This window comes from Epinephelus lanceolatus, chromosome 4 (assembly GCF_041903045.1).
Source record: "Epinephelus lanceolatus isolate andai-2023 chromosome 4, ASM4190304v1, whole genome shotgun sequence".
In the NCBI taxonomy this organism is placed as follows: Eukaryota; Metazoa; Chordata; class Actinopteri; order Perciformes; family Serranidae; genus Epinephelus; species Epinephelus lanceolatus.
The window spans coordinates 32365773-32392872 of record NC_135737.1 but is presented as its reverse complement, the minus strand read 5'-3'; the positions used below and the strand labels follow the sequence as shown (position 1 = coordinate 32392872).

Here is a 27100-nt window from a genome sequence, read left to right as displayed (position 1 = left end):
AGTCTTTCTCTCTCACTGTGGTTTCAGCAAGCGAGTCGGTGTTTTCTGCTGTGGACCAAAGGGCATCTCCAGGACTCTCCACAGACTGTGTAACTCAGCCCGATATTCTGGAACAACATTTGAATTCAACAAGGAGTCCTTCAGCTGATCCAACATTAGAGCTGGTTCCAAAGTTTGAGGTCAACCTCACAGCAACTTTGCCATTTGATATATATGAAATGTGCCAAAAGAACTTGAGTATTCACAGACTATTATTATTATTTCATGTGCATCCCCGCCCATGCTCACAAAAGGCCCAGCAGGACAAGACCATAACATGCAGATGAGGCCTGTTTCTCTCTCTAGACCAGCCCGACCCCCAACTGACGGCTCTAAAAAAAAAATCTGTGAAACTGAAGGGACCAGCCCACTGCTCGGATTTTCGTCTTATGGTGCTCTGAGTTTCTAAAGTTGCTGTTGGTTTTCATCTTTTACCTAACACATCCTTACTGTGAAGTAAAATCATTTCTCATGCTGGTTGCCATTGTGAGGAAGAAAATTTGCTTACACAACCTGCAATTCACTGACCACAAACACAGCAAGATAATGATATTACACAAGAGGGAATTCATTTTTCAGTGGATCAGGGCTGAAACATCACATTTAAGAAACTGTTATCCTACTGTATATAACCATGAATTGGCACCACATGGGCAAATCAACTGTTGTAACCAAGAACTAGTTTAGTGTCAGTTTAATGACTTTACTTAACCTTTACTTGACATCAACCTGGCAGCCAACACACTCTACAGACCAAAAAGTGTGGAAGCAGGATTTGTAGACAGCCTGAAGGGAAATGTTAGTTTTGAGTCCCTCATCAGAGACCAAACACTTCCTGTGTCTGAGCTGAAAACAGTCTCAAAGTATTTGATTTGTCTGTGAGACTGTCAATCATGAGATCCACAGTGATTTCCTCTCATCAGAGGAGAGTGGAACCTAAATGAAAACTCTAGGTTCAGTTTTTATTTGTTGGTTAACTGTTCATGTATGCTTATCAAAGATCTGTCTTTACACTAAGCAAACCTACACAACACCTCAAGCCAGTATGCTTAGTTAGATTTTTTCCAATTTATTTATATGTTTTAAAGTTATTTTATGTGAAAAAACTTCTGCAGGGCTTTGGCAGTTTCTCAACAAATTAGGTGTCATTATGTTTTACATATCTCCTGAAAGTCAAGTTACTGATAAAGGAAATGAATGAAAGCATTTCTAACAAATCATATGCAAGTTTAACACTATATTTTAGTTTGTCAGGTTTTAGAGTCTGCTTTTTTTAATGCCAAAACTGGAAACACCAGGTTTCTGCAAAGAATCAACATCTTGATATTTCTGATTTTGTGACTGAAAGAACAGTTTTCTCTCACGTTGTGATTAGCAACCATTTATTTAGCATTTATAATTTAAATATATTTAAATGTTAAAGTGTTTGTCTATTATCAGGATTGTCCTCTTTTTATAAGAACAAGGCAATGTCTGAAATAAAAGAGATTTTTTTATTTATTATGTTTCGATTACCTGCACATAATAAGTGGGAAAATATTTACTTTTTCTAATCCTGGCACGATTTAAATATACATATATATAGTATATATAACACATATATAATTCATAGGCACAAGCTAATACTTAAGAAACAATATTATACTGTCAAACAGCAGTTTGACTGTTTAGCAACATTAACACTTTGTCCTGTTATCTGCTAACTCTCTCTACACATTCAGATTTCCTTTAAAAGATGTGATCGTCTCAGGTAACGTGTTTTTAATCAACATTCCTATTTAACCGACAGATTAAAAAAAATCACACTGAAAATGGGATTTAGTTTGTTTTTAATGCAGCATGTACAAACTCATGATTCATCTTTGTTGTCATGATACACATCACAGTCATCATACTGTCATCCTTTAGCACCAGTGCTAACACACAATAGAGTGTGTTGGAGATTTGGTAAGTGATTTTACTTCTATACAACTGTTTCGCACTGAAAGACACTGATATATGAACTGTTTAAAATCAGTGAATGGTCGGCCATTCTGATCTACACAGACAAGGCATCCTCCCCCAGGAATTTTAGCGTCAAACATTTAGTTTCCTGCATTCTGGTGAATTTTTATATGCGTCAATTTTTGCCTTTTCTGCACCAGTTTGTGGTGGAAATGTCTTTAATTTCGTCAAAATAAAAAGTCCTCAGCTACTGCCATGTTTTTATTGGGGGTTGTTCTAAATTTTGAGGGGAAGTGTTCCCTGTGTCCCCCCCAAATTCCACACATTTGTATACACGTTAAGAGAGGTACATGAAAGCTTTTTCTAAGGAGTCTTGATGTTCAAATTACATAGAGAAAAGTAGACTGGATCTCAGTCACAAGAAAAATTCTTAGATAGTGCATTTTTAATTAATGAAGGGAGAGAGGTAATTTGGGAGAAAGGACTTTAATTTAGTTCTGACACTGATTTATTCAGTATGAGAAGGCAAAAAATATGATCTTGCAACCTGAGCAGTCACTAAAGCTACAGTGCAACAGACCTGGCCTTGATTTTGAGGATCAAAAATTCTTCCTTAACGTTTAACTTTTTCTCAAGCTATAGTCAGTCCAGTATGTTTATTGTAAACAGAATCACAGTTAGAGTGCCATACATTAAAATAATAAATTATGTAATATGCATCTGTGTTTCAAGGCAGCGAGGAAAGTAAAAAATAAGTTGCCATGGGGGAAAGAATAGCCACATCACTTTACATTTTTTGCTGATCCAAACACAGATGCTGTCGTTGACTGCTGAGTAGTTTGTGTAAATAATCACCTGACGCACGTCACAGTTCAAATACAAGAATAGACTGAGGTGTACTGTATAAATCTTTAAATTTTAATTTGTACTCTTGACGTGTTGCATTGTATTAATGAACACTTGATGGCTTTGTGTGTCTTCCAGATGTTGCGTTCCTGCTCCTTATCTATAATCTCCATTCAAATTGTCTCACACAGTAAAGGGTCAGTTCACCTAAATCCCAAAATAGATTTCCCATTCACTTCTACTGATTAGAAACTACAGCATTTTTTTTCTGAGATATCTACTGTCACTACCCACAAAATTTTGAACTATGGAAAACATTTGGAAAAACTCGCAAACCTAAAGAATAAAAAAGTATTTAAAAGTTGTTTTAAACCCTTGACAGTGTTTCTGTAAAGACATGTTGCTGACATTTTTAAGTGCTATCTCCATTCCCACCTCAAGTGTATTGAGGTGCAAAAGTCTTGGCAGTGAATATCTCAGAGGCAAAGACAACACAGAACTCTCTGCTAGATACCTTTTTGAAATTTAAATAGATTTATTCTGGGAACTCAATTACAAATGTAGGTTTTGTTCCAGGATTCATTAATTTGTTTCATGAAAATATAAAGCTGTTTGTACAGTGCCTGTGTGTGTTACAGAGTCGTCTGATATGAAGATGAACCTTCCTCTGAGCTGCTGTGCAGTAATGGCTGTCTCTCTCCGAAGCTCGACGCCCTCTTCCTCCTCTGGTTACGCTTCCACTTCCTTCTTGCAACAATAAGCAGTGCAGCGATGATTGCAGCGATCAGCGCCCCGAGGATCCCGGCTCCCAGGAGCCACGGCCAGATCTCCTGGGCCTGCTGGAGGTAGGGCGTCAGGAACTCCTGAACAAACCTCTGGCCTGTAGTGGAGATACACAGTGTGAGACAGTTTGACACTAAGGAAAAGTTGTAGAAACACACGCTTAATGGACTTGTTTGTTGTTGTTGTACTAACCAGGGTCCAACAGGTAGGCATACTCAAATCCCATAGCCTTGCTGGACAGGAAGTAGTCTCCGTTTCTGTAGAGAGGCAGGAAGGGCACCATGTAGTAACCGTCATTGTGGCCGATGGGGGCGTTGGCACGTGGGTAGTTGGTCCGGAGAGGCTGGTGGGCTCTGAGCCAGCGCTCGAAGATGCTGGAGAAGAGAAGGAAGGAACAAAGATGTAAACAGGAGTGAAGGATAAAAGAGGAAAACCAGTTTGTTCATCATGTTCAACAAATGTGGTTATTCACTGCAATCGACCACATGAATAAGTGACTTTGTAGTGTACGCTCCCTTTTCTATATGTCATTAGTAAATGAGTTGTGTGCATCATTGTACCTGTCAATGAAAGCATGGTGCAGCAGGAATATGGGGTCGTTGGCTGAGCCCTGCACTGAGGACATGGAGCCGTTCATGAAGAGATGCAAGGCGTTGTGCATGGTGCTCTGGCCTTGCACTGCCATGCCTGTCGATGGATTGGCGAAACCTGCAGGTGGGGAGGAAAGTGAGAACATGAAGGGGAGACTGGATATGGTTATAACAAGAGGATGGTTGTAACAGCTCCACTTTCACCAAAAAGGGATGACCTAGGAGTCAGGTAATACATCTGTCGAAAGATCACCTTATTCCTGAATTTTCATAGCTGTGTGAGTAAGTGTGCAGATTTTACAGTGAAAACAGTGATTTTGAGGCATGAAAGTATTTTTGGACCAAGTATATATTTTGATTATTACTGATACTGTTGCAATTATAATTATGTAACTGCTCGCTAGCCACTGGCTGACAGGGGTAGGGATGGTTGCAACACCTTTTTAAAAAGTGTTACAACTAACCCCAATGACAACTAAACACATTTCTGTATCTTACTCTTTTTTCCGGCATGCCAGGAGAGTCAGTGAGGAAAAACTGATAGGGACGTGGTTGCACACGTACTAAAATCTGCATCAGATAAGGTGAAGCAGGGAGAGACAGGAAGGCCTGCCCCCGACGGCTACTCTATCTGCCATCTAACATTAAGCAGTTACTACAAAAAATTACAAACACATGAGGCACTAAGCATAATAACCCTTTGTATCCAAAGAAACGTTTCTGTAAGAGAAAGTTCTCCAAGGATTGTTGACAGGATGGGTGTTAAAAGATCCTCAGCCTCAGATATTCAAAAGTTTGTCCATGTTTCAAATGCCATTTTTAAATGTACATGTATCTGAAATCCCTTTAATCAGTTCATTTTACGTGAGTTCTGCCACAGTTAATATCTTAACCACCATTTTATACCAATACCACACTGTCTGCTGAAATTTATTTTTACAGATACCTGGTACTTGACATTTTGTATTCCAATTTCAGTTCAACACCCTAGTGCACCATTGAAATAATAAAGGCTGTAGTAGCAGGGATTTCACGAAATCTCCACCTCCTAAAATGTGATTGTGGATATGATTGTTGTGGTTTGCACTGGACCAAATCATCCCTGGCCCTTTGAGAGCCTCATGACGCCCAGGGTATCCCTTTTCCACCGGCATGGAACTGGTTATGTTCAGCGACCCACCATCCAGCACCAGCACGTTGTGAGGATGGAAACAGAGGGCTCGGTGGAATCTAATCTGGGCCTTAGAAGGTGGACAGGTTCTGGGTGAAACCTTTTACAGAGAGTTCTATCAATAATCCTTTATGTTGGGTTCTAGGTATAAAGGTTCTAGCAGGAGTTCTTCTATTGGGACAAGCCGAGAAACCCTATGGTTTGAGTTAGCGCCTTTATTTTAAAGAGATGAGAAAGATGCATGTCTGTAGTTGTGCTTTCTCTCTTTGAAAGTGAGAAACACACAAATGATTGTATTTCTACCCCTGTATGAACCAAACAAGCCAAAACACATTCACTAGATTAAACAGATTGGACCATGGATTAGGTTCAGGTCCAATTGTTAAGCACTGACGTGCATTAATAATAGTGAGTGTGTGTGTGTCTGCCACTCCTACCCTCTATGACGTTTCTAAAGCTCATATTGGCGAATCGGTCCATGGGTTCTGTCTCGTACTCTGGGAGGCCCACAGCGAAGTCCACATCAGCTGTTGTGGGGAGTCTCGTCACGCGGTTGGGATCATGGTTGCCGGGGTTGCGCAAGAGTGGTCCCTCCCCGGTGGCGTTACACAATGCCTCTCGGTTGTTGTACTCCTCTGGCTGGGTGCAGATCACCTACACACACACACACACACACACACACACACACATTTAGTGAGCTACTGGTTAAAGAGTCTTAAGACCTTCATGAAGCTCTATCCATCAACATGAAGTGCAGGATACAAAGTACTGCAAATTTTTTGTCAGTTTGATTTGAATACATTTTCGGGGATGTGGAAACAAAGCCTCTGAAGTAGGATTTTCACTCTGATCTTTTATGTTGGCTGGGTCACTTGAGGATGAATTCTTAAAAAAAATGTGTTTTTCCAACCAAATCTCTAATTTGGATTAAGAGGCTAAACCAGCTTTAGAACAACGGACCCGCAGAGTGAAATGGAAATAAAACAAGCCTTTGTTTCTTTCTTGGGGAATGGAACTTTCCATCTCCTAATGTAATAATGGAAAAGAAAGATTTGCACATAGATCTTCACATAGTTAAACACACAGTTTTCACTCACAGATACACACACTCAGTCACCAAGAGACAATCAAATACTCTTACCTTCCATGAGGAGAAGACTGAAGCAGGGCTGATGAGGTTAGAATTGAGGGGGCTGCGTCCGCCCATCAGAGCATCTGTGCACACTTGACACGACTGGGCATCCCTCCAGTCCCAGTATGGAATGGTAAAGTTAAAATCTCCTGTCATCTTCCTTATCTCATTCTCCCAGTGAAGCAGGTAGACTCGGTGCCACGGCAGGAATGCTGCAGATTCGTGGGCAAAGTCTATGTCTCTCCATACGTTCCCTGGCCCTCCCAAAAAGGCATCCCGGGACACATAGTAGTGCATCCAGACAAACAGGTCATAGGTGTTGATGTCAGAGAACATGGGGTTCTCACCATTTTCACCCATCTCTGCTCTTGTCGCTGTGGAGATCACATAGTCACGGTTGACGGTGTTTTTTGCCAGGTTCAGATAAGAGATAAACTTCTGTTGCTCGGCAGGTGACAAGGTCAGGATGTTCCTGCGCACTGACTCCCTGTATTCAGCACAGTTTGAACCCCAGTAACCAAACCTGCATTCGCCACAGTTAAAACCTCCATAGTTACCAGCACAGCGACACGTCCGGTTAAAGAAAGCTAAAGGCCAGCGCTCTCTGTCATCAATTCCACTGTGTGGGTACTGGGGCCCATGGGGCTCATCTGAGACCTCCACTTCAGTGCAAAAACCACGCCCTGACAGGGCGCCGCATGCTGAGCCGTCACCATCCCATACCGGGCAACACTCTTTGGTCCTTAGTCCCTCTGAGTTGGCACATGGGCGAGGGAATTGGCATAAACAAGTCCCGATGAACTGCAGCAGAACTACAGATACACACAAGTTCTTCATGATGAAAAGTCAGAGCAGCTCCAGTTTGAACCAAAGTGAGAATGTGAGCTCCTGCTGAAAAGATGGACTCAGTGGCACCTGACGCCCTCACAGACTGCAGTAGAAAACGTTACCCAAAAGCAGCACAGAGGAGCAGATTGACTGTTGGAGACTTTCTTCAACGATAAATATATGATAGATAAAGACAGGATTCAGCCGAATTTGATCTACACAAGACTTCTAGACTTAAAGAGTAAAAATACAAACTTTTCAGGTGCCTGTAATCAATCAATTACTGTCTTTAGAAAATTATAGCTTGCTGCTTTTTGAAACTTGCTACTCTACTTCTTGCTACCATCTAACCCTCCAACAAGCCTCCTTCCACCTCTCTCTTGCACCCAGCCAACAGCCTCCTGTTCTCTCCCTACTCATTGAGCCGTTTTAGGGGCTGCCCTCCGACAAAGTCTGTGATCTTATTGTGATGTCACGCACTCGTCAAGGCGCACACACACACACACACAAGCACGTGTACTCACACACCATCACATGCTCAGGATAATATTCCTGATTCCTCTTACATTTTGTCTTGAGACCAGCCGACCTCTGCTCCAATATACCTCAGGCAGAAAAAAATGTGGTGTGTGTGTGTGTGTATGTGTGTCTGAGTGTGTGTCTTGTGCACAGCCCCCTACCCCTGGCAAAGGCGGGCCTGGAATTTATGCATGCTCAAGTGTGAAGTAGACATGCAGTTGGAACAGAAAAAGTGAGATACAAGAAACAAAAGCTAAGAAGGTGCAAATGGATAATACACAGTATATTAATGAGAATCAGGTCTTGTGCCACAGTGACCGTGAGGTCTGGAGGTCATGTCATGCAGACCACTACAAACATTTAATGTCACTGGCGTTTTGCAGTGTTGAGGAGAAAGTTACAACCTTTAATTTCCACACTTCAGAGGAAAAAGTAAACTGCTGAGTGCTTTTTTTTTTTTGACGAATGTTGCTGCTCATCACTTTTGACCTTCAAGTAATGTGTGAGTGAGACGAGATTTTTTCCTGGTGGAAATTGCAGCAATTGTTTTGCTTCTCCAAGGTGCCGCTGCCCTTGTTCACAGCATACAGGCTATTGTTTCCTCTGTGCATCTGTGTTGGTAAACACACACAAACACATAGTAGACAATCACAGATCTTTTTCAAGGCTGCCAAGGTATTATGCAAACTGTGTCAACATTAGTATCAGTTTATTTAATAATTTTTAGAATATGGTGATAATCACAGGTCCAACAAGTACTTTTGCTTAAGTAGCAATGGCATATTGTGAAAATACAAGTTAGGTATTGACAGGAAAATACAAGTACAAAATATGAAACTACTCATGTATAACATTTAGTAATAAAGTACAAGTACTTAGTAACTGTAAAGCACATTGATCGTGGGCAATGTTGGGATGTAACTAGTTACATGTAACTGGTGTATGTACAACAAAACACACATTCTGTTGCTTTGCATCTTTTTCATCATGCAGGAATGTCTTCTTTTGGCATAGTCTAGATCTGAACATTTTCAGCTTTATTGCCACTCATGGCATTTTTACTGGGTAAACAGTCATTTTTAATCTGTTACATTTCCAAAGTAATCTTCCCAACACTGATTACGATGGCAATAATGTACATAGGCGTAGATTTCAGGGGCGGCGCAGGGGGCACGTCATGGGACATGTGAACATGTGAACCTGGGGGTGCTGAAGCCTATCCCAGCTGACACTGGGCAAGAGGCGGGGTACACTGTGGAAAGGTCGCCAGACTATCACAGGGCACATTCTCACTCGGACCACGTCACATATTGACGTTTGGTCATGGACTTTCCACATCCACATATGACGTGCAATGTACCCTGGGTGCATTAGTTGTTGACGTTCTGGGACACGTGTCAAGTTCTGCCTGTTACATACATTGTCTTCTTTCAAAATATATTTATGTTTTCACAGGAAATTTAACTTTTACATACAGTCTGTCATGATCCTGGGTTCTTGTTTATAGTCTGTTATCCTATGGACTTTGTTTCGGAGTTTTCTGTTTGTGTTCCTTGTTTCGTGTTATTCATTCATGTTTAATCTGCTTCCTGTTTTATTATGTAGATTCTCTCCTCATGTGTCATGTCTGCTTTTACTTCCTGTCTCTGTGTGTTTTGTTTCCTGTCACACCTGTCTCATTAGTCCTTCCCTGCTCCCTGAGTCTTCCATTCACACCTGTTCTGTAGTCTTGTTAGCTCCACCCTTGTTGTTAGCCAGTCTCAATTTTCCTCCTCTTGCCCGTGTCCACCTAATCCAGCTGTGTCTCGTTCTTGTGATAAGTTTTCTGTGTATATATATCTGTGTGTTTCCCTTTGTCAGTTCATCTGTGTTTCCTCCTTGGTGCATTCTGTGGTCGTTCCTGCATTCATCCCTGCGTTATTCCTGTGCTCACCCCAGTTCATCTTGTTTTGCCCGTTGGGTTTCAGTTTGGTTTTTAGTTCTCCTTTTGTTTGAACTTTGAGTTGCCTGCCTGTACTGGATATTTTCAATCGGCTACATTAAAGCTTGCTTTTTGTTAGAAACTTAGGCCATGTTTACGTGAAAATGATCCGCTGAAAATGGAATAATTTCTCATTTTTGTTTTGAAAAAAGTTCCGCGTCAGACAACAACATTTTGATAACAATTGCTGTGCACACGGATCCGCAAAAATGACCAAAAACGCTGCAGTATACATGCCAGGCCAGAAGTTGGCGGTGTGACTTCGCAATGAAACTCCATAACGAGGTGAAGTTGCTACAGTAAATCTACACTTTGCTGGAGAAGCGTTGATAAATTCAATAGGGTGAGCAGCACAAACAGAGCTCGGGGGGTCCACCATTGTTACGATGGTCGACTTTCTCGTGCATGCCTAATGCACATGTGCAAAAATTCTCTGTTTTCAGAGGAACCGCATATTGCAAGTTTACATGACAACGGAGACGGTGCTGTTTCCAGAAAATTGCACTCGGAACCCGTTTCTAACGTTGCATTTTCAGGCACCCAAAACACCGCTGTCGTGTAAACGATCAGCCAAAACGCAACTAAAGTTTACCATTTTCAGTTGAAATCGTTGTCGTATAAATGGGACTTTAGACTGTCAGTTGGTCTGCATTTGGGTCCTCTTCTGACCTGCTTACAAGCTTTCAAAATTAACACACTACATCGGTACAACACCACAAATTGACTTTTTTTCCCCCTTCAACAACAAACACACGGTTAGGTTTAGTCAACAAAAGCATGTGGTTGGGTTTAGGAAAAAAGAACAGGGTTTGGCTTTAGAATCTTACAGGACACGAACACCACTCTCTCTAGTGAAAGTCGATGTTTGCTGGACCCATCCATCACTCCTCGCACCTGCCCCAGTTGGACATTCACCTCCTTTACTTCATGTCCTTGTCCTCCCACGTTTCCCATGACGCTGCCAAGCGCTGTTAAACTGTAACGGCAACTGGGTGTGTATCATGCCAATGTTAAAGTACACGTAGAGATGGACAACCAGTCACACTCACATTCACACCTATGGCCAATTTAGAGTCGCCAATTAACCTAATCTGCATGTCTTTGGACTGTGGGAGGAAGCCGGAGTACACAGGGAGAAAATGCAAACTCCAAGCCCTTCTAAACGTAGAACAGGAATTTTATTTTCACTAAATTAAATACATTTCCACCATAAATTGATGCAGAAAATGAACAAACTGGTGCATAAAAATTCAACAGCAGGCAGGAAAATAAGTGTTTCCTGGGGGAGGAAATTTGATGTCGTCGTCGTCGTCTTCCCCCCCCCCAGGGTTAAAACGAAACATACGCCCTTGATAATGCATTTGTTATAAATGCTATTTGTATCATTCAATATAATATATTTAATATACGTGTAACAAATGTATAACAAAGTTACAGAATACTTCCTGAAACATTTTATCACAAGTAGCCCATTCTATAACAATATAACAGACTCTTTCACAGTGTCCTCATCATCTGTACCACATGTTGCAGCGTGACGATCATCCGCACAATACAAGAATGTACAATATGTGGAGACTACGAGTAAGATAGTGAATGAAAGTGAGTTTTCCCCCTCATATGCTTTGTCTCCTCTGGTAGGCAGACTAATACAGTCGAGCCCGGGGCAGAAGGTCATCTGCGCAAACCTCAGGATCACAAGCCGGTCACATGCTGCCATAGCCTGGCACGGGGTGCAGCTTATCCCGCTGCAGGAATGCAGTGGAGCGCACAGGAATGACCATCACAGGATAAACCTGTCCGCAGGGCTGCTCTGAGAGAGAGAGACAGACAGTGTGTGTGTGTGTGTGTGTGTGTGTGTAAAAGAGAGAACATTTTCTTTGAACTCACTGAGAATTTCACCTGCTTTAAAGCTCTCAAGTTACAGCAGTTCACCCCAGTAACTCCTAAATATTTCAACAACCACGTGACATCAAGTAAAGATTTCTCATAAATCTCTTCTTCTTTTGTCCCAACCAGACACAAGAGGGCAGCATGACCCCTTTGTTGCCTGGAACAGAGGCGCACCACAGGGTGACTGCCTGTCGCAGCACGCAGTTTGTTTCCTGCTCATCAGCTGTAATGAGACAGGAGAGAAGGGAGAACACTGATGATCTGACCAGCTGGTGGTGTTTCATATGGTTATGTGACTTTTTTTTTTTCAGTTCACAAAGCTTATTCATATTAAAATCCACCCTGCCGCCAGATGAAAGACAAATCTTCCTAGTTTCTACTACAGGGGAGAGACATAATTTGCACCTCGTTGCCCAAGGAGACAATTTGTCTCTTCGCTAGAAAATGTGATTGAAAATAGGAACATTGCTTTTCAAATTTGGAAAGAGGTGGAACTGTACCTAACTGGCTTTGTACTCTATGAAAAATCTTTAACAGGCGGATGGCTGGCTCACAGGACAGGAGTGATGGGAGGAGAAAAGTGTTGGTGTAACTCTCTGTAAGTGTTGATCATGTGGGTGTGTATGGGTGTGTGTGTGGCTCAGGATCAGGGGGTATGACCTACTGACCTTTGACCCCATGCTCCTCATCTGCATCTGGACAGCGACTGAGGCAGGCAGATCTACAAATGAGATTAATCAATTAGTTGATCAACTGAAAATCTATACGCAACCCTTACTGCTCACCTGTTAATCATTTAATTCATTTCAAAGCAAAAACAACACAATTTCCCTTGCTCCAGCTTCTCAAATGTGAGTATTCCCTGTTTTTTTCCTGTAAAAGTAACCTGAATATATTTGGGTTTTCCCCTTTTGATCACACAAAATGACACCCATTATCCTAGGCTGTGGAAATACTGTAATGCCAATTTTGTGACAGTCTGTCAACAAAACAATAAGTCAATTAATTGAGAAAATAACCAGATTGAATACAAAGAAAACATCTATCTATCTATCTATCTATCTATCTATCTATCTATCTATCATAACCATTAGTTGCAGCCCTAACATAAACAGATAGATAGATAGATAGATAGATAGATAGATTTTGTTATTTCACTTCTGCGAGGTATAAATTCACACACAGCTGCAGCATCCCCAGTCTGTGTGCTGTCCTTATTATCAGGGCGTCCTGGTACTCAGAGACACCATGACAGCTTGTCAACCTGTGCTGACAGTTAACATCGACATTGAGGCTGCTTTTAGTTTGTATGCACCCAGACTCTGGAACAGCCTGCCACAGGATCTGAGGACAAACTCCTTTCCTCAAAGTGCATCAAATTTGCATTTCTCACCTTAAAAATGAGCTAAATAAACTATAAACACAGTGTTATGTTATATTACATACTAAACCTGCATCTGCTCTGGCGGGCTTCTCCATTTTTTAATTACAAATCTGGCAATGACGTAAGACTTTTCCACTTGATTACAGTGTGTTTCAACTAGTTTCAATATTTTTGCCAAGTTGAGTTGCATAATGCTGAAGTAGGTGCAGATCTGCCTTTTGTGTCAAAGTGTCACATGAAAATTGTGACAGTGTGGCATTATTTCAACCAACTGGGAAAGTTTTTCAAATCATATTTCAGATGTTTTACATTTTTTTTAAGAAGGCTTGAATGTAAATCATGATCATGGCTTATTTGGAACTAAATGCCAAAAAGGTGAATGTTCACCACATGCCACAATCGTATTGTTTAGTTCAATTAAAACATATAAATGACATTAAAACCTCAATCTTCACTTATTTAATGAAAGGGGAATCACATAACATGAGACTGAATGTTTCATAACTGACGTCCTCGTTTCTCCGTTGGCATAATGCGGTTGTAGTTTTTTTTTTTCCTCTATTTGTCCTACTTAGAGTGGGAATATCACAGACGAGTGACAACCCTGTAAATCAGCTATGTGTCTATGGCAACCATGGGTATCCACTGTTATTTTGAAATGCCATTGAATAATTGATTTGCCGACTGTGACACTGACTCTGTTGTGCTTGTGATTTGTGGAGGCGGGTGGTGAAAAAAGATAATTTTACCCTATGGATGTTTAGATGTGTGTGCTGCACACTTGTACATAGCTACACAGACACACAGAGAATACAGGTGTGTTTCATAGGATGTCCTTGTTGTGTCACCGTAATCTTATTTTCTTGTAACCAGGGGACCTGTCACTATATGATGCACTCCGCTGTAGCCCACACACTCTGCTTAACAGTGTCAGTGTCAGATGAAGCACAGTCAGTGTGGTAACTGGATAGTTTTCATGTCATACCTCTCAATCCAATTCTTCACCATTCAGCACACTCTGCTCTGTCACGTTTCAATATTTATGTGCCTACTGACCAAAGTTTGCGGGGGGAGAAAGAGAGGGTGACTGGCTCCATGTGAGACAAAATCAAGCTGATCCATTGGCTGCTTGTTGATTTTCTGTTTTACTACAGCAGCGAGGGGTTGCCATGGAAATGTGACCCCAGATCATTCTGGTGTTTCATCCGTCCTAAACAGCCCTATTTAGAAAATCAAGGACACGATGTGATGCAACAGCGGTCAGAAGCTCTCTGTATATTGTTGATGTCTGAGTGATCAGGGAGGTTCTTAAAAACACATGTGCAAGGATCCATCTGAGGGAGATACTCTGATAGACAGCTCACCAGATAGAGATCTGTAAGGTCGGGTCCAGCTTCTAAGATTATAATGAGTGCTCATTTTGGCCTAAAGCGGGGACATATGAGCAGATGAAGGATTATTAGAGACTGGATCCTCTAAAGTCTGCAGCTTAACACCCAATGTGTCACAATGCATCAACAAAGCTGTGCCATCCAAGGAATGCCAACTTTTCCTGAATCTGCAGCACACAGCTGGTGAATCACTGCCACCATCAGTATCCTATAATCCACTGCGGGCCAGCCAGTCATTTAATGGTGCATTCGAGTGATTGCACACCATGTGTTGTATTCATGTGGTCAGGAGTCAGTGGTTAATGCATGACATAATCTTGATCAACAAAAAAGGTGTGAGTATTTGAAACCAGTCAGTGTTCTTGTTAGCAGCCTAACTGTGATGTTGATGAGAGAACGCCACAGACGTGGAAGTTACATGGCTATATGGGTGGAAGCCACAAGTATATTTACAGATATATACAGATACATTCACCACTATCAAAGGCTGGTACATTGCTGACCAGTTTTCCATTATGTGATAAACTGAAACGTTAGAACTTGCACTGTAAGCTCAGATACTGTGTCGTGGAATCGCCGTGAAACTTGCCTGATTTAACTGATATGTTCTTCTTTGTTTGCTGTTTTGATTGAAGACCCTCCTGAGACCCTGTGTCTACATTATATTTGGGGTTTACTTGACCTTAGTGGATACTTCATTCTACTTAAATTAGACCTGTTGTCCTTGTTTGTGGACATTTTTGGCTGGCATCTAGAGGCAGTAAGACCACAATACATTAATCCATGAAAAAACAAGATGGCAGCCATCTCTGCCAAGTCAGTCTGCAGCTGATCGCGACAGAAAAGTGGACCAGGTCCAAAACCTGATAACATTTCATGGTTGAAACTTGATTATTTATGATTAATAATGTTTGTCGTTTGATATGCCGTACAAACTTTGTCAATTTTAGCAACAGTAACAAGTTGAGACGCTGTTAATTAAACAGTACTTGTTTGAAGATGCAGGGAATTTATCATCAGCTTGTTGAAGGACATTGGGACCTTATTATTGTCTCATTTTAGGGCATTGGGAATTTATCATTGTTAACAATGTTTAGTTTTTTGTACTTATTAGTTCCGGCTAATCCCAAATAGCTAGGAAAAAAATGAATATACATACCAAACAACAGTTTGGGTCTCAGGAGGATACATGAGTTTAGGATTTTAAGGCAGCTGCTGAAATGCATACTTAGGTTTAGTCCCTGTGTAATCTCTATAAACAGATACCGGGTTCCGACGAGATTGGTTTTTTAGATTACACGAGGAAGGACACGAGCAGTTTGGCCATCAGATCCCCTGAGGCACCTGCCTTTGTGGACTGTGTCCTTTCAGAGGATCCAGCTTAAAGGGAAACTTCAATACTTTTGAACCTGGACCCTATTTTCCCATGACTTTGGGTCTAAGTAACAAATGGAGACAACAGTCTTCGAAACTGATCCAGTACTGAGAGAGGCAAAACAAGCTGAAATAATCCCTGTGGGCAGTTGTGCACCTTCAATTTATGTCCATTAGAAGAAGAAGAAGATATGCGTTATTAATCCCCGAGGGGAAATTCAATTTATTTTTCCACTGTATTCACAGACACACAGGCCTGAAATACACACACATGCACAAACACGACCTATACATGCATTAAATGCAGAGATGTCAGAATGAGGGGGCTGCCCATGGTCAGACGCCCTGAGCAGTTGGGGGTTAGGTACCTTGCTCAAGGGCACCTTGGCAGTGCCCAGGAGGTGAACTGGCACCTCTCCAGCTACCAGTCCACACGCCATATTTGGTCCGGACAGGGACTTAAATCTGCGTCCCTCCGGTTCCCAACCCAAGTCCCTATCTTTTAAAAGATAAAACAGGTATAGGTGTCAAATAAATGATAAATGACAGTTTGTGTTCAGAAGCTGTGCCTTTAAACAAGCTGTCGGGATTTCTGTGAATTTGTGATGTCACCAGTGTACTATACAGTCCCTAACATAAACAGTCTACATGGGTCCTTTTGTGTTTCTTGTTGCAGTGTTTTGCAGTGTATTTGAATGACAACAGCTTGAGACTTGGTCACCGTAACAAACAGACAGGATCAGCGAAAGGTATGGAAAAACATTTCATTTCTCTGTGGGGTCCTTTCTGTAATGTTGTCAGACACATCTCATATCAATCTGAACCTGACAGTGGCAAAAACAAGTACTTTCAAAGAATGTAAACTGCAGTGCACAACTGCCCACAGGGATTATATTGCAGCCTCCATTGCAGTCTCCATTGGCCACTTAGATGTAGAAACATAGGAAAATAGGGTCCAGCTTGAAAAATGCCATGGTTTCCCTTTAATGCCTTTAATTTATGGAATATCATCTCACATGGTTATTTAGCTGCAATTAACTATACCGACGTTGTGGTTTCAACATATCCTGTGTCTTCTTCCAAAACCACACCAGTCTGATTTTCATCACAACAAAATATTGCTGGACAAATTATGTGCTGTAACTGTTTTGTTTTTTACTTTCGGCAGTTTTAGTATTGGATTAACCCACCAGTGAGCCCTGGGGTGAAGATTTAGCTGGGGGCCCCTTATTGAGTCCTAAATGTTCTCTAACTTCATTTGGTTAAAAGCTGATGAAATGCAAATTTATTAAAGGACATACAACAGGCAAGCGGAACGTTCTGACACATGGTCCTTTCACTAGACCTCATAGTAAAATAGGGATAATAATGCACTTGTTGCCTCAGAGTCCAAATCATATTACCAAAAAATGAACTGCCACAAAGTCACCCTAGGGTCCATGGGGCCCCTGAGGGTCCTTTGGTAGTTGCCTGTTTTGCAGGATTGGTAATTGACCATTCGCTAAGCCCATCCCTGAACGCAGGCCAATCATAAAGTAGCATTTCGTCGGCTCAGACCAGGGTCTGATAACAACACAGCTGTGCTCCATTGACTCTAATGCAGTCGTTTTAGATTTCCTTCATTTTCAGGCTGGTTTTGTGGATTTGGAGCTAAATGTTGTGTCTGGGGCACGTCGTGTATTAATGATACTTGTTACCTGGAGAGGTTGGAAAAAGATATACGTTTCTTCGAATATATATACGTTTCTCAAAATCAAACCCTGAAAAGTGTAGGGTTAGCTAGCTAGCTACTGAAGATTTAGCCTACTGAATGTATACACATGCTGCTTTTGCTTTTTAATGATTACTAACAGTGAAAAAAATACAGATCCTGCTGTACAGGAACCAGTGAAGGGAAGCAGGGAAACTTGCTGATATTCAACCAGCTGTGTGTCATCACAGTGTGCGCAGATGAATGTTGTTTGACTTCCCCCAGAGATCCCTGCCTGTCCAGCAGAGGAGGTCTGGGTGCTGGCAGCAGCACAGGGGCTAAGCCACACAGCTGGTTCAATATCAGCAAAGTTTCCCTTTATATTCATTGTCTTGTGTGGCGATCAGCAGTGATGTGGTGGTTCACTTTTACACTGTGATCTGTAGCCTATAGTTCGGCTTTAGCTTCTAACTGTCTTTGTCTTTTTAACCTGTTGTTGCTGAGTCAGTTTGACATCCTGGATATATCCTTCAAACACAGACTGTAGACCCCTCTGTCTGCTTCTCTCTGGAATCACTGTTTAATTTTTCCAAAAATATGATGATATTTCTTCAGGGAGTGCAGTTGGCTACAGTGTGGGCTCCATGCTTACTCTGTCGGACGCTTGTTGGACAACGCATTCTCACTCCAACATCGTCACATATTGACGTTTGGTCACGGACTTTTCACGTTCACATACAAGGTGCAAGGTACCCTGGGTGAATTGGTTGTTGACGTTCTGGGAGGCCGTGTCAAGTTCTGCCTGTTACATGCATTGTCTTCGTTCACAATACGCTTCCATTTTCACAGGAATCTTTCAAAATAAACGCACTACGTCGACACAACACCACAAATTGATGTTTTTTTTTTCCTTCAACAACGAAAGCACATGGGAAGGTTTAGGAAAAAAGAACAGGGAGTCTTACAGGATGCGAACACTGCTCTGGCGGGTGAAAGTCAGTGTTTGTTGGACCCACCCGCCCAGTTGTCCTACTCGGACTTACGCCACCATAACATTCATCCTTGTCCCACTGTGTTTCCCCCTGACACCACCGGGCAGATTAAACTAACGGCAACCAGCCGTGTCAAAGGAGGCCTTTTTTCATTGGTTTCTGACACTGCAAGTCATTGCCCAGGCCAGGCGTCAGATTTCAATGACCTCGGACTGGGACCGGGCGCTGTCTGACCATCAGAAAGGGGCGGGGCTAAGCTAAAGGTCAATTGAGCTTTGACTTTGATTGAGATATTTACTTACTTTGTTCTGGCTCTTGAAAACCCAAAATGTGGCATATATGTCTACTACATCAACACATTATTTTTACAAGCAGACACACTGTAGCACACTTTTGTGAAATTGTGTGTGTGTGTGTGTGTGTGTGTGTGTGTGTGCACTGGTTTGCCTGTTAGCCCTCAGAGAGACTGAGAGAGATAGAGGTCAGGGTTAGGCTATCACTGCATCAGCTAAAGCCATATCCAGCCTGCATGTGTGTGTGTGTGTGTGTGTGTGAAAGACAGTGTGTAAATTTTTTTGCAGTAGCGTGCATGTGTGTCTGTGTCTATGCTCTTTTAATGGTCTACTAATCCCAAATGCATTTGGCTGGCAAATTAATCCAAGCCTTGTCATAGCCAAGCTCTAAAGCCCCTTCTATCCCATACCCCCCTCTCCCCCCCGTCTCTCCCTCCATCTCTCACTCTCCCTCCCGGGCTACTCTCTATCAGTATCTATCTCCAGATGGTATCTTGGAGGTAGGTGTGATATCGAGAGAGAGAGGGGGAGAGAGTTAGTGAGAGCGCGCGCGAGAGAGGGTGGATGACCTGTGACGCGAGCGGAGCCTCCTCATTGGAGCGCGTGGCGCGGCGGAGAGAGCGCGAGGACAGAGGGGGGGTTCATTTGTTGCCATAGTGAAAAAGTAGATTACCCACCGACACCATGATGCGCTGATGGACGCGTAAGGGATGCTGTGTTTCTCTGGGAGCATTCACCTGTCCTGCAAGCAAAGGTATGTAACTTCTCCTGTTTTCCACTCGTGGAGAGAAATTGTACTGAAATGGTCTCATGCATTGATTTCTCACGAGCATCAAGTTCATGTAGGCAATGCATCTCAAACATTAAGGGGTTTCTCCAGATTCAGATACCCGCTTTTATCACAGGCACGTGTATTAAACCCATTAAAATCACTTCTGTAATATTCCCTTGAGAAAAGGTGTCTTCTGGCTACTCACTGAGAGCTGATGGCGACACATGGTATTTTTAATCTCCTATAATTCCTTCTGCTGCAAGATTTATGTAACATTAGTGGACGGTGCTGTATCACTTTTTATTTTATTTTGCATGGGAATATAGTTTAGCCCATTTAGAGCAAGTCACATAAACAGATTCCCTAGAGTTGAGTAAAACGCAAGAGAAGGAAAGATGTGTTTTTCATAGCCTATCCAAAACAGCATTTACAAAACGACTCAAGTCTTATATAAAAAGAATTATAAAACTTTAATGTAATTAAAAGTTACCATGCCCTTAAAAACACAAACAAGTCTATGTTCGTGCAAAACCTGAGCAGACCGTCGCTGCTGGCAGTGGCAGCCAGTGTTATATGGCTGGAGACGTTTGCAGGGGAGCGGGATGTTTCCATTAGATTTGCATCGATTTTTTATCTTTAATGATTTGATCTCTGTGGGTCTTTCAAGTGAACGCCAGGCGAAGCTGTATAGGTTAATGGCTCTTTACTCCTGTGACCGCTATGAAACTTCAAATGTTATCGATCTCCTCCGCTGCGTCGTTATCCCAGCCCACAGTGTCACCTCTGATGTCTATTTGATCAGAGAGAGCGGGGGGAGAGATGCAGACAGCACCTTTAATCCAAACATTAGGCTATAAGAAGAACTGCAGCTGCATGTTTTTGCACTGCATAAGTCATTTTTTTCTGATTAAATTAAAGGCGCTTTGGGTGCAGGATTTTACGCAGAGAGGCAGAGGGACCACCAGAGAACAGACAGGCGGAGAGGGCTGCACACGAGAGAAATGGGAAAAGCGTGTGCAGAGGGATAGAGCAGGATAGAGAGGAGAAGACACTAGTCACACAAATCAATACACTCGGTTTGACCAGGCTGCAGAGTTTTCACTGTGTGTCTCTGCACGTATCCATCTGTCTGTTGTTCCCTCTTGGTGCGACTTAATATAGCCTACAGTTGGCATCCTTTTGCAACAAGATGCTGTGTTCATGCCAGGAAATCACATTTTGAATTTAAATATTTAGAGATTGGACAGAACAGGAGAGGAAGTGGCAAGAACTCAGCTCTGATTGGCTGAATCACGCTCTAACCCGGTACAGGTGTGATGCTGTTATAAAGGTAATATTAGGTTGAGGTTCAGCATCGCAGAAGTAGACTTGATGATAACAAGTCTGCTAGCTCCTCATTTTTCACCCCATCATCACAAAGGGAGGACAGGAGAGGAGAGGAGTTAAATGAAAAGGTGTTTTTAAAGAGTCAGAGAAGGAGAATTAGGAGGAAATGGACTATATTAGGACGAATTCACAGCGATGGGGACTTGGAAAGGGATGGATGAGCGGGGATGGGGGTGTGTGTGGAGACAGAGATGAGCGGAGGGGCTGGGGAGAGGAGGAGCGGAGGAGAGGGAAAGGGGTGGGATGAAGGAGAGAGGTGTTTGGAGACAGGCTCAGGTGTGCGTGACTGGAAAACGGAGGGAGCTCGGAGGCTGCACAGCAATCAGAGGCAGCTCCGGCGTGTTTGACATTGGACTACACATTATAGGCTGTATCTTTACTGAGTGACAGTAACTTGCAACCTAATTATCAAGCGGGACCGTGGTGGTGACGCCAGAGAGACATTCAGATTCCTATAAGGTAAGGTTACAGAAAGATACGCGCAATGAGAGAGCACCGTGTTTCTTCAGAGACTTATCCCGTCTGCCCTACTCAATATTCTGCTCAGAGTGATTATTTTGTCGCACTTTGTTATTTGCCTACCTATTGTTCTTGCAGTATGCATAACATGACTTGCATGCAGTTGCATCTGGACTAGTTATCCTTGCGTTATATCCCGTAACCTAGTTTAAAAAAGAGCAGCCAGTTGCATTGATGAATAGGAGATGCCAATAAGACAGAGTGATCAGAGCCCCGGCATGCTGTGGCCATGTTCATTTCAGACGGTGTCTCTGTCATGCTTTGCACCATTCGCTTGTAGGAAAAAAAAATCGTGTGTGTGTGTGTGTGTTTGATTCAGTGCAAATGATGGACTCTGATCTCCCATTGCGGTTGACGGATGCAGCGCTGCGCCAGTCATTGTTGTTGTCTCTGGATCCTCTATCTCCTTGGAGAGAGGCAGTTTGTGACCAGACGCTTGTGTCAGTGACTAAGGTTATACAGAAACATCACATCAATCAATGCATTCCTTTTTAATAAGGACACCCAAGGAACATCAGCGAACCCATAATAGAGAAAAATGTAATGTACAATGAGGTCGCTGAAAATCGACGATTGAGGAGGGTACCAGTGTGGGCTGCAAGTCCCTGTTGAAACATTGCAGGATGAAGTGATTTAAGGTCAGAGCTTGTTTGGGAGAGTGAAGCAGGCGCAGCTGTGTCACACCTTGTCTGATGAGCCGCTGCAGCAGGTAAAGTCATTACTGTGTTAGTACTCCCTGACAATGACTATACCTGCAGACTGTGCAAGACTCCCATAGGGAGGCAGCATGAAGTCAACAGTGCATGACTTATTGTTGACTGTCTGATGTAGGCATCTTTTTTATTCGTATACTGAATTTGTATCAGAGCGATTTGGATGCTGTTTGACATCCTCCTGTCCTTTATTGGCCCATAAGGTCAAACCTGAAAAATATATTTGACACACAAGAGATATAAATCTGACTATTGCGAGCATTGGCGTCCCAGGTCTGAGCACCAGAACAGCTCCTAGTGGCACTAAGATATTTCCAGAAACACAGCAGCAGTTAGTGATGATCAAAATAAACCATTAAACTTTTTAAAACATGCTGAAACACCTTGTTTCCTGGGGCTCAGGTGCAAAATATTGTGCCTCTGCTCACTCGGGAGGTGCATGGAAACACATCGTCACATGCCCACTCAGCAAAAAGCTTTCCCTGAGTAACTGAAGCTTCCCAAAATATTACTGCTTCCTTAAGTTGTGTACACAACCAAAAAGGCAGTATGACCCAATTTAGTTGCCAGCAAATAATTTGAGTTGGTGGGGTTTCTGATGAACAGTCATGCCCCTGAGTTTTCCTCTGTGACCAGAAGGTGGTATGTCTTATATTCACAGTAAGACATGGGCATACTGCATTGTGTAAAGATGTGCCTGTTAAACTCAAACTAATATGCTCATGTGCTGGTACTTCATTTATTCCTAGGTTTCAAGAGGGTGATAAAGGTCCTGCTCACTCTTAAGATAATGTTGGTGAATGCAAATCCATCATTGTAGAGTATTCAAGATGCCTGCATTTGCCATTAGCACATTTGTGTCTTGTGTGTGGCAAATAACCTGTTTCAATAGGTTGTTACTTTCCATGTTTAGTTGCTCGGATGATGAAAAGAGCAACAGTGTGTTCTGAAAACTCCAGACGCTGCCCCCCCTGCTCCATTACAAACACAAATGTCTGTGCGTCATACAGGACAAGACAGAGCAAATAAATGTGTTTGCGTGCAAGGGATTATTTTAAATTGTAATTGTTATTGTCCCTGTTTAATGCGCAGTAAATTAAATGCTTTCTCAACACATAAAACAGTGTGTCAGCACTAATGAAACTCATTGAATTAAAGCAAGACAAAGAGGGAGGGCCAATGTTTGTGTCTGCCCATGTCATCTGTTTGTGTTTGCGTTAAAGTTGATTTGGAAGGTTTTATAATGCCCTTGTGCGTAGTTTGTATAGAACTAGAGATACAAATGCCTAATGGCGTGTGCGAGATGTTTGTTTAGGGAATGAGGATTTGATTTTCTTTTCCTTTCGGCTACAGTTAGGCCTACGCAACAAGAGAGAGACACAGAGGGGGAGCGTGACAGAGAGACGCAGCATGTATGTGACTGAGTGTGTGAGAGAGGCACACTGGAGGATTGCAAATGAAACCGTGGCTTGTCTCAGGGAGGGAGAACAGTGTGGTGAAATGATTTTGGGTGAGTGGGAATTTGTCTCACCTGAGTGCAATTCCAAGTGAGGAGAGCTTAAAAATGATATTTGTACTCTTTACATTTATAAGCCAGTAGATATAGCTGGAGAATGTCAGACAGAAACACCATTGCGTCATCGGTAGAGACAGAGTGTGTGTGTGTGTGTGTGTGTGTGTGAGAGCGAGCTGAGTTTTGTTTGATTTGTTCATTATTGGAGCAGCAGTTAGCCCTGTTGCCATCCTGACACTGTCATGTTAATTACGTTCTCGGAGACTCTCTGTCCCTTGATGCCTCTTTTTTTATCACTCTCTCCTCCTTCCTCAGTCTCCTTTCTTATCTTCCTCTCTGGCTTTATCTCTCCTCCTCTACCTCTTTCTCTGTGCTCTCTCTTCCCCACCTCTCCCTCTTTATTCTTCTCTCCCCATCCTCCCCTCATTCTGTCTTTTCATCCAATGCATCTGTTTGCTCCCTCTCATCCTCTATTCCTATATTTCCCTACAGTCCACCTTCACTTCTCTCCCCCCCTTCCCCCAATTCAGCTAACCACCAACATCTCTGTCACGACCTTGATCTTGTTTTGCATAAGCAGTGGATGCCATCCTCTGCTGTCTAAACTGTCCCCGATCCCCTGCTGTTTACGGTCAATTAAACTGCTCCATTGCAGTGAAGTAAAGTATTTGTGTAGCTCTGAGGTTAAGCAAATTGTAGGGATGGCTACTTCAAAGTTTACTCAGGGGAGGACTCTGATGTCCCCCCATTTGGCTGATTGTTAAACACTGTATGCTTGGTGTGTTTCTCATAGCTAGATGTGTCCTGTATGTCTGTTGGAATCATCCACTTAGAGGTTGACTTGCACACATTTTGCAAAGGGGATTCCTCACTTTTGCCTCACTTCTGTTTGTAAGTCATCACAGTAAATGGATGCGCTCTATAATTTATTAAAGCAAGGCACATGCAATAGTCTACCTTCTGTGCTAAAACAAAGGGAATACAAAACACCCCTGAATGCACAGTTTTTGCCAAATTGTTTGTTTCAGCCTCGAAAACAATTCACACTGTAATGATAACAATGGAAGGGGGCCCAATTTAGAGAGAACACCCAAAGCCAGTGTTAAAGTAATACCAATAAAGCAGTGGGAGAACAGGCCATAACATACAAAGTTTGATTTGGTGAGAGTCGAGGGGCAGACACTTGAGGATTGACATACAATACACTCATGGCGTTTTTTGGTGCTCATCATGGCTTTTACTACTCTACTCTTCAAGGACCAAAACAAAAATAAATTAAAGACAGAAATGGGACTGCCTGAGGTTTTATGTGACCTTGTTGGTGTTATAGTTTTACAAGCGAGTGCTGTATAAAATTTGTCAGACGACCAAAGATTCCTCACAGCAGCTGTGAGGTGTGATGCGCTGTTGTGGTTGTGTTATTGATATTATGCACAGTGGAGACTAGGGGTGGGAATTGCAGTGTAAGTCAGCGAGTCATGATATGAAAGTATCACAATAAGTTGCATGACAACGGTGGCAGTGTTTCTCACAGAATTTGAATCAATGTGTGGCGGTAGCTGATGACAGGAAGGGGGTCTCCTTGTGTCCCTTTGTATCATTCTGTGGTTTGTGTGGTCCGTGAGCGCAGTGCAAAGCGAAAGTCTTCAAGTTTTTTTTCTTTTCTTCTCATCAGCAGCAGTTTGGGGGGTGTCAGGGTTGCAGAGTTGATCAGATGAATTGATAAATCAGAGGAACCACAGCTGCAGACAAACTGCTCCAAAAATACAAAATCAGTATGTAGCGACAGATGTAATTCTGCAATACTTGATGCATTGCTAGATAGTCATTTATGATACATCACAATATCTAACTAACTGAAGAAGGAAAAAAATAAGAAGGCAAAAATGAGTGATTATGTATTTATTCACTGCATTGTGGTGTCACTTTCACAGATTTTAACAACAAAAAATGACAAAAAAGTGCATAGAGTTTATGCTTAGTGCCTCTAACACACACACACCTACACACACACCCTGTATTTGTTGTAGGCTGACTGACAGATGTGCTAGCATTAGTCATTTTTCCCATGATAATATCAGGATAGCGATGAACCTGGTGGCTATGCGTGTTCATCGTGTTTGCTGTGTTCATGGAACCGTTCTTGCATATCACGTCGCCTTTCGATTTTGTTTGTCCCATCTGTGTTGTAAAAGCCGAAGTGGGCCCAGATGATGGGGTGCCTCTCTGATTCATTTTCCCCCGCTGTTCATACCATTCCCCATTTCCTCGTCTGAGTTTCCTCTGCATTGCAAGCTGTTTAACTTCTGTTCACTTCACCCTCATTCATTTGTTAAGTGCCACCATGAGTGAGTCATAGAGTGGCAACTCTGGTTCCAGTGTGGTTCCAGGCAATGTGTTGCAAGGCGAAGTAATACAGTATATTCCTACATGGATATTTTGTCCCACCCCTAGTGGTGACTGTGGGGACGCCGCTCAGTCACAGTGATTTGGAGCTGTGCATCAGGAGGAACAGGACAAGGCTGTAAAGCTGGTCTGGACTCTCTAAAGCCTCCCTACATAAATCAAGAGTACTGTTCCAGAGCAGATTCTCTAGTCATCACATTAAGCTTCATTAAGGACAAACAGTAACAGCTCATTATGTTGGTCACTATAATGGCCGATGCAATGGTCATTATGTTGATTTCATTACAGTTTGCATCCCCATTTCAATTAACCATCAAGTGTGCTGAGACTGACACTTGCTGTGAAATGAGTGCACACAAACACAGTGTCAAGTGAGAGTGATATGAGTTTAAGCTTTAATTTACACAGTTTTCCCTCGCAGTAGTAGCGGAAAAGACAAAGTGGGATGTCTTTGTAACTCATTCATATAAATGTGTTTCATTTAAACTTGACTGATGGTCTGATTTACCCAAAATGCTTGTGTTTAATGCAAATGACTGTGCCAATCTTCCAGCATGTTTGCCTGTTTGTGTAAGGTTTTATGAATAGACATCAAATTCTCATGTTATATTTGTTAACGCATTTCCCCATCTTGCCATACAGCGTACAATATGATCAGCTAAACTTATCTTAGTACATAAACAACATCAAACTCATAACATATGCAAGATTGGGGTGGTATTTAATCAAATATTATAAATGCTTATGCAAAAGAATGTGATACTGGAGATCTATCAAGCTTGAGCAAAGATGGGGGATTGTATCTACAGACTGTGATTATGTAGACGTAAATAGATCAAGCAGTTGAAATACAAACAAGCCAGTGTGGCCAGCATGCCTGTGAAATCCAGCACCAACTGAGATGTTGAAATTCTAACAAAGTCTTTTCTGCTCACAGGTTT

The 27100-nt window shown here is 42.3% G+C and overlaps 3 protein-coding genes across 3 annotated transcripts in view; 2 read left to right on the top strand and 1 right to left on the bottom strand.

Moving 5' to 3' along the window:
- The window catches only part of nox4 (NADPH oxidase 4), a 34263-nt gene extending 32029 nt beyond the window's left edge, over window positions 1-2234 (top strand). Inside the window, exon 18 of the mRNA XM_033632103.2 lies at window positions 28-2234. Within this exon, the coding sequence (XP_033487994.1) occupies window positions 28-148 (121 nt within the window). The 3' untranslated portion in view covers window positions 149-2234. The remainder of the gene's footprint in view (window positions 1-27) is intronic.
- tyr (tyrosinase) lies at window positions 1852-7758 on the bottom strand. Its single transcript, XM_033632104.2, has 5 exons — window positions 6515-7758; window positions 5811-6027; window positions 4173-4320; window positions 3805-3986; window positions 1852-3709 (listed from the first exon to the last, which is right to left on the bottom strand). Exons 1-5 carry the CDS (start codon window positions 7340-7342, stop codon window positions 3462-3464), a joined length of 1623 nt encoding a protein of 540 aa, XP_033487995.1. The 5' UTR covers window positions 7343-7758; the 3' UTR covers window positions 1852-3461.
- Window positions 7759-21295: 13537 nt separating this feature from the next.
- Window positions 21296-27100, top strand: part of grm5b (glutamate receptor, metabotropic 5b) — a 91515-nt gene continuing 85710 nt past the window's right edge. The window contains exon 1 of the mRNA XM_033630342.2: window positions 21296-21467. The gene's annotated coding sequence lies outside the window, so the exon portion shown is untranslated. The remainder of the gene's footprint in view (window positions 21468-27100) is intronic.

Excerpts from the sequence above, each read along its gene's own strand:
- tyr (XM_033632104.2), bottom strand. The coding sequence starts at position 7,342 with ATGAAGAACTTGTGTGTATCTGTAGTTCTGCTGCAGTTCATCGGGACT. Across the intron at positions 6,028-6,514 it reads CAGTCTTCTCCTCATGGAAG|GTGATCTGCACCCAGCCAGA; the intron begins GTAAGAGTATTT and ends GTGTGTGTGTAG. Across the intron at positions 4,321-5,810 it reads CTTTAGAAACGTCATAGAGG|GTTTCGCCAATCCATCGACA; the intron begins GTAGGAGTGGCA and ends CCCCACCTGCAG.